General features: G+C 38.5%; 1 protein-coding gene across 1 annotated transcript; it reads left to right on the forward strand.

Annotated features, from left to right (window-relative positions):
- Positions 1 to 611: 611 nt before the first annotated feature.
- On the forward strand, positions 612 to 4,506 carry btg1.L (B-cell translocation gene 1, anti-proliferative L homeolog). The gene is given in 2 exon segments (NM_001085911.1): positions 612 to 1,057; positions 3,233 to 4,506. Coding segments are annotated over 2 exon segments (510 nt in total). The 5' UTR covers positions 612 to 912; the 3' UTR covers positions 3,598 to 4,506.
- Positions 4,507 to 7,739: the final 3,233 nt, after the last annotated feature.

Consider the following 7,739-nt stretch of genomic DNA (forward strand, 5'->3'; position numbering starts at 1 on the left):
ACTATCTTGTTATTGTCTGCGCCTGCCTTCCGGTGGGGGATGGGGCCTCATGTGTCACACTAGGAGACAAAGGAATACCCTAGCCGTGCCCTGCTCCCTCCTTGTAACCAATAGGTGCCGAACTCGGATAATATCACAATAGCCCTGTGTCGATGCTGCGTCTAAGCGAGTTAAATACGGCAGTACTTTCGCGCCCTGTTTATCAGCTCAACCATATGCGCGTTACAAAGTCATTTTATTTTAATAATAACAACGCAGGTTTTAGGATCTTCTTGCGCCCCTTCTACCAGGAAAGTAGGGAAGCGCAAACGGTTCAAGCCATAGCAAAAGCGCCTGTGTTTGTATCCGGAAGTGCTGCGTTCACTTGGCCAGACTTTTGTTTACAAAGATGGGGGTGTTCTCACTCTCTCCCATCCGCTCTCATTTGCTTTCCGAAGGGCATACGTCGACTCGCCCTTTCCCTCCCCGCAACAGGGTGACATCATCATCGAGCGATCCCTCTATTGGCCAAGCACCTCCCCCGCCCCTCGTTGACGACACAGCCTTCCCGGCTGTCTTATAAAAGAACGGACTGAGACTCGAGTTGTTCACTTCGGGGGACGCGCTAGTACACGTGGGGGGGCGTGTACGCGTTAGGAAAGCACTTTGTGGGGGGACTTCTGTAGCGTTTCATCCTCTCCGAGGGCTGAAATATTTAGGGGGGGGCAACAAAACGGACAAACACCTCTTTTAACTTGCGCGTCATGTCAACGAAAAGCCTGTAAAACAACGAAGGACGTAAAAGTGAAAAATACAAAAAAAAAAAAAAATCGTAAAACACAAATAAAAACACGTTTATAAAGACCAAGCGGAACTCCTTAGAGGATCCTTGCTCTTCCACCCGTCTTCTAATAGTTATTCGGTCGAGCTCCCATGCATACGCACTATCCTTGGGCCAACATGAAGCCAGAGATCATGGCGGCGGTGAGTTTCATCACGAAGTTCCTCCGAACCAAAGGCCTCATGAACGACCTCGACCTGCAGACGTTCAACCAGTCCCTCCAGGATCTACTGGCCGGTAAGATAATACATTTCTTTTTTGTTTACGGGTTCTGCCTGCGCTTCTATCCTATTTAGTCGTTTCCCTGTGACTTCTGGGAGTTGTAGTTCAACTGGGGGAGGGTATAAATCCCAGGGCAGACGTGAACAGCCACGGAAATGCCCTTTATTCCAGATCATTGAAATCCCCTTCAGAGCTTGATTGTCTTGCTGCCAGCATAGCCTACTAGTCTCATGGCTTATGCCTTCTATAGCTTTATTCTTTCACTGGATTAAAGGGGAACTTCACACCAACACAGCTTTATACCCAATGAAAGAAATTGTGTATTTCAAGCAGCTTTCTAATATAGAGCAAGCCATTTATTTCTGACTGTAAATGCAGTGAGTTTTCATCCCATATCTGATATCTGGGGCCATCCTTCAATCTGTATAACAGGCATTCGTCCTTTTCAGCTGGGTCTTTTACATTGTTTTTTGGAGTCACAACCTGAAGTGCTGAGACTATTAAGACCTAATGCTTTCAGAAGAAATGTACAGATCGCTGTGAAAACATTTATGTATCATGAAAAGTTGCCTAGAGTTCAATTTTCTTATTAAACAGTTTTCAGGTCGAGATAACGCTGATTTTCTTTTCTTTTTTTCTTTAAAGGGCTGGTTCACATTTAAGGTAACCTTTAGTTTGTTATAGAATGGCCAATTCTAAGCAACTTTTCAGTTGGTTTTCATCTTTTTTTTTTTTATAGTTATTTGCCTTTTTCTTCTGACTCTTTCCACCTTTCAAATGGGTGTCACTGACCCCATCTAAAAAAACAACTGTTCTGTAAGGCTACTCATGTATTGTTATTGCTACTTTTTATTACTGATCCTGTTCATATTCCAGTCTTATTCAAATCAATGCATGGTTGCTAGGGGAATATGCACCCCAGCAACCAGATTGCTTAAAATGCAAATTGAAGAGCGGTTGGGTTATAAGCTAAATAACTCAAAAGCAATGATAAAAAAAATGAAAACCAATTGCAAATTATCTCAGAATCACACTGTACATCATACTAAAAGTTATCTCAAAGGTGAACCACTCCTTTATTGAAAAGGATCAAGGATCCCTGTGTTTTAACAGTTAACCTTTTATTGTCTTTGGTTGATTGTATGTAGGGTTGTTTGTTATTATTATAGAGTGCTATAGGGGCCTATTCTTGTCCTGTCTCCACCTTGAATTTTTTTCTTTTTGCAGACGTAAGCACCCCCTCCCTTTTGTGGTTGGAAAGTACAGGCTGATGTTTTTTTCCTTCCTGTCCAGACTAGGCAGAGCGTTGCTTTGTATTATTGGCAGACCTGAGCCACGAGCAGGATGTTGGACTGCTATGTACAAACGATATAGATAGTTCCCGATAAGGCATATACAGATGTTACACGTTTTTATTTAGTTTAGTGAAACTTTAGTTCAAAATATTTTTATTCCTTATATGCCCCTTATTGAAAATATACATGTTGTTTTAATAAGCAGCAAGTCTTTGCCATGTGAAATATCATTAAATATTCTAATGCTACAGGCACAGTGTATGCTTCTGATTTTATTTTTAAATGCACAAATCCCCTTCAGTGGAGCCAAAACACCAAACACTTGTGATTCTGGCAGTTTTTGGTATTATGCAAAGCCCATGCAAACTGCAAATATGTTTCACATGAGCCCCTACTGTGTTTTGAATTTCACTTCTTAATCTGTCCATTCAGTATACTATGTACTGGGATCACTTTGTATTTGAGCAGCAGCTTTATGTGCTCATGAAATAGGCAACTATATAAGCAAAGAATACGTGTTGGTTCTATTATCCTTATCTGTAGAAACTCATTCTAGTTTCCTTGATGGGAATATTTATCATCTCAATATTTTTCAGTGAACATGAATTGTTTTTTTTTGGGACGATTTCACCATAGCTCTCCGTTTTAATATTATGCAACAGTTTTATCCACTTCAGACTTGGTTAGACACTTAGTCATATCAAACCATAGAGGTAATTGTTACTTTGAGCTGTTAATATATAATTTTTCTGTATGCTGAAAAGATAACATTATTTGTAATCAACTGAAAATAAATTGCTCAAATACGTTTTGTCAAAATTCAGGTTGTTGTAGGTGCCTACTTGATGGTGCAACATTTCTAAAGCTAAATGTGGTTTGTCTGCTTTTTTTCTAGATCACTATAAGCATCACTGGTTTCCAGAAAAGCCAACTAAGGGGTCGGCCTATCGTTGCATTCGGATTAACCACAAGATGGACCCTTTAATTGGACAGGCAGCAGATCGTATTGGACTCAACAGCCAGCAAATGTTTAAACTTCTGCCAAGTGAACTTACTTTGTGGGTTGACCCATATGAAGTATCATACCGCATAGGAGAGGATGGCTCTATTTGTGTATTGTATGAATCTGTTCCAGGAAGTGGTATCAGTCCAAACAGCAGTGGCTCTCTAGTTGAGAGTAGGATCAGCTGTAAAGATGAACTTCTGTTGGGCCGAACAAGCCCATCCAAAAGATACAACATGATGACTGTATCTGGTTAAGATATGGTTGATGACTGGATCATCTTATAACAGATGGAAACCAATTTATTGTTTTTTAATTTGGCAGGGCTCCTATGGGGATGGATTGTGAAGTTTATACAATGACACAGCTGTGAAGATTGGACACAAAATATCAGTAGATCTTTCTGAAGTGAAAGTGCCTTTGTTTAGACAGTGTCTTTAGTAATTATATAGCCTGTTATTTACACAAATATAAAAAAAAGTAGAGGCCTTTTAAAATGGTCTCAATCTGTTTACCACTATACTTTTAGTTTAGTGTTTACATTTGTGTTACACTTTAAACCCAAAGCTCAATGTTTGTTAAAAATTCTTGTGTACTTTATTTAAAAGTACAGTTTGCACTAATGAACTCAAATAATAACGATGCTTCTGGCAGCTCAGTAGCAAGATAAATTGTTTCAAATATGAAATAGACTGGAATTGTATATGGCAGACCTAACTTGCACTGAATATGTATAGTTTGTAAATAGGAGAGATGTGAGCATATTTGAAGTCTGCTGCGCAAACCTGAGGATTATTCATATTGTGATATCCGCATAAATGTAACTGTATTGAGAACAGGCATTTTAAAATGTGTATTAAAGGCACTGTATTAACTATGGCACACTCATCAGTCAGCTTATCTGTACTTTACTAGCTTGAAGTTTTCTAAGATCGAGTAAACTTCTTATTTTTAGAAAGTGGAGTTCTTTGTAATTTCTTGTACTTAATTGGGTCTTTTCCACACGCACCATCTATTTTGTGAACTTTTATGTCCTTTTATTCGGTAAATTATGAACTGCTGTAAATTTGTACAGTTCATGTATATTGATTGTGGCAAAGATGTACAGATTTCTATATTTTGGATGAGAATTTTTCTTCTCTATAATAAATTGTTTCTTAACTTGCCATTTTAACACTTATGTCTTGTCTAATTGTTTAGTTACACAAGATCATTTCTTTTAGTCGCAGCTGAATTTAGGTTACAGTGTCAAGGCTGTGATCTCCCAAGTGGAAGCTGAACATCGGAGAGTTATAAATGTACATTTGGAAATGTTATGGCAACCTTATTCATCATCATTTATTTATATAGCGCTGTCAAGATACGCGGTGCTTTATTCAAACTACTGGGATCTTACACTGGATTTAGGTTATAGCTGCAACAAAACCTATCTAGTAATCATGCTATATGCGTGGTTTTAAGCACTTCATGATGTGGAAGCAAATAGAGGGGCTTGTATTTTGTGGAATTTTACATGACACACAGGAACAAAATACATCATCAACAAACACAGGAATAAAATTATGAAAATATATGAAATAAGGATATAAAATATCAGTTCAGGTCCCCCTTGGATATGACATGCTACAAGTAACCAAGACCAAATTCTACAGGAAAGCCCAAATCGAGAATCAGTTCAAATATGGTTCTATAAATCCCATTTTAGGGTACAGCATACATTTGGATAAACCCTTGTAAACAGACATTCATGTAACAAGTATCTTGTACATGGTCTGTTGGATAAAGAGTGTGACTGGAAGGCAATTTGCCTTTTAACATCTTGTACCATCATCAACAGATATGTTTTTCTCTGAAGCCATTCCATTATGTCCTTGTAAATGGTAGGTATCCTTTACACAGTATATTCTATATATGGCAGTATGTCTCTTGAGAAAAAGTAAATAATGTTCAGAAAACAGGTTCAAATCCCTGTTTGATGTGCTCAGTTAACAAGTATATACATTCTGGCTGTGTATTCTCAGCTCTGCCCTCAATGCAAATCCAAATATTGACACTCAGACTGGGACTTGTTGTCTTTGGAACAGAATTGTTTTAACAGAATTGTTTTTCTCTTCCCTAAGAGAATGAAGAAACGGGCTGGCCTTTACATGCCTTCTGGGAATGCCCAGCCCTTTTAATCTGTCTTAACCTGCAGGTCATGATAAGGTGTGTCCTTTTCTTTATACGGGCTTTTCAAGATCCTTAGAATATATTTAACAGACGTAAAAGCAATGGCAGGTGATAATGGATGGACTATTTGAGCAAGTTGGGCCCCATTCATAGGCTAAGTGATAGTTGCTCTAAAACACAACAGCATCTGTTATCTCCTGATCTGCGATTCCAGAGATACATTTTAAATAACGGGTATTGCGCTTAAGTAGTGGTTTATACAATTCACTCGAGCAACACCTAGCAACATCAATGACAAAAGATTAGCAGGAAATCTCTGATCCATAATTTTCCCCAAGGAAAACCAGTATGATCTAACTGCCACGTACCTGTTTTTCTTTCTGTTGATCACATCTGTTCCAGAGTACTTTGCTTTATTGCAGTATTGTTCAACAGTTGGGCCAAAGTATAGTCTGCCGTCACAACCAGTCCAAAAAAGGGTGTGATGCAGATAAACTGCTATTGACAGCCCAATTGGCAGGTGATAATGGATGGACTATTTGAGCAAGTTGGGCCCCATTCATAGGCTAAGTGATAGTTGCTCTAAAACACAACAGCATCTGTTATCTCCTGATCTGCGATTCCAGAGATACATTTTAAATAACGGGTATTGTGCTTAAGTAGTGGTTTATACAATTCACTCGAGCAACACCTAGCAACATCAATGACAAAAGATTAGCAGGAAATCTCTGATCCATAATTTTCCCCAAGGAAAACCAGTATGATCTAACTGCCACGTACCTGTTTTTCTTTCTGTTGATCACATCTGTTCCAGAGTACTTTGCTTTATTGCAGTATTGTTCAACAGTTGGGCCAAAGTATAGTCTGCCGTCACAACCAGTCCAAAAAAGGCTGTGATGCAGATAAACTGCTATTGACAGCCCAATTGCCCCAAAGCCCCAGTCTTGGAGAAGGTATGAAGCACTGCTGTGTATTCAACTTCATTTCCTAACAGACTCATTCACATTATTAAACAAAAGACTGAGAACAATCAGGGTAGTTTAAACTTATGCTAAATGTAACCGCCTTCTCTTGCTACAAGTTTCACAGTACAGCTATGGGATCCACTATACGGAATTCCGTTATCCAGAAAGCTGCGAATTACAGAAAGGCCATCTCCTATAGACTCCATTTTATGTAAATAATCCAAAATTTTAAAAATGATTTCCATTTTCTCTCTAATAATAAAACAGCACTTTGTACATGATCCCAACTAAGATATAATTAATCCTTATAGGAAGCAAAACTAGCCTGTTGGGTTTATGTTTACATGATTTTCTAGTAGACTTAAGGTATGAAGATCCAAATTATGGAAAGATCGGTTATCCAGAAAACCCCTGGTCCTGAGCATTCTAGTTAACAGGTCTCCTAGCTGTAACCACCCCCTTTTGCATAGCATTTGTACTTTATTGCTTTTCACAATATTGTGCATTTTATGTAACCTGCCCATGTAAATAAACAAAAAGCATGCTGATAATGAATGGGCGGGGCTACGGAGGTATGAAAATATTAAAGGGGAAGGGTCACTTTCGCAATCTGTTCCAGGGAAGGCCTACCTTATTGTGCTGTCTGGAGCGCCATCCACCCTAAACCACACAATCCAAATGTACTTGGAATCTGCACCTGCCTGATAAACCTGCAAGTCATTGGGCAAGCCTTTGTACCTCTGTCATAATTATTTTTACAAGTATATAGTTGGCATCATAAAATTCTTGAGCTAGATTTATTCCCACATTGCATATTATGTAATTGTAGCAGCTAGAATCTTTATAGAGCAGGCATTTACTAAGTGCAATTTACCAGTCATTTATCAAGTCTTACTTTACCCAGGGATCAAGTCTTACTTTACCCAGTTAGTATTATAAAACTGCTTATTCCATTAAAACAAAATGTAAAAAAAGCAGAGCATTTTGAGCATGTTCACTTATTTATTTCAGGCATTCTTCCTTGTTAATGATGAAATTGCTCAGGAACAATAGATTATTATTATTGCATAAATATTCACAGCAGCATTAATGAACAATTGTCTCAGGTGATACACACGTGTGACTGCACTACAGAGGGCAGCTGGCTGCATCTTCAGAAACTTCCATACAATTACTGACACAGAGAGAAAAAAGATCTTAATTTCCACAGATTGGAAATCAGTGAATGAATCTTCCATAACTTTCCCTTGAGGTCTTGGTTATAT

Source organism: Xenopus laevis, chromosome 3L (assembly GCF_017654675.1).
Source record: "Xenopus laevis strain J_2021 chromosome 3L, Xenopus_laevis_v10.1, whole genome shotgun sequence".
Classification (NCBI taxonomy): domain Eukaryota; kingdom Metazoa; phylum Chordata; class Amphibia; order Anura; family Pipidae; genus Xenopus; species Xenopus laevis.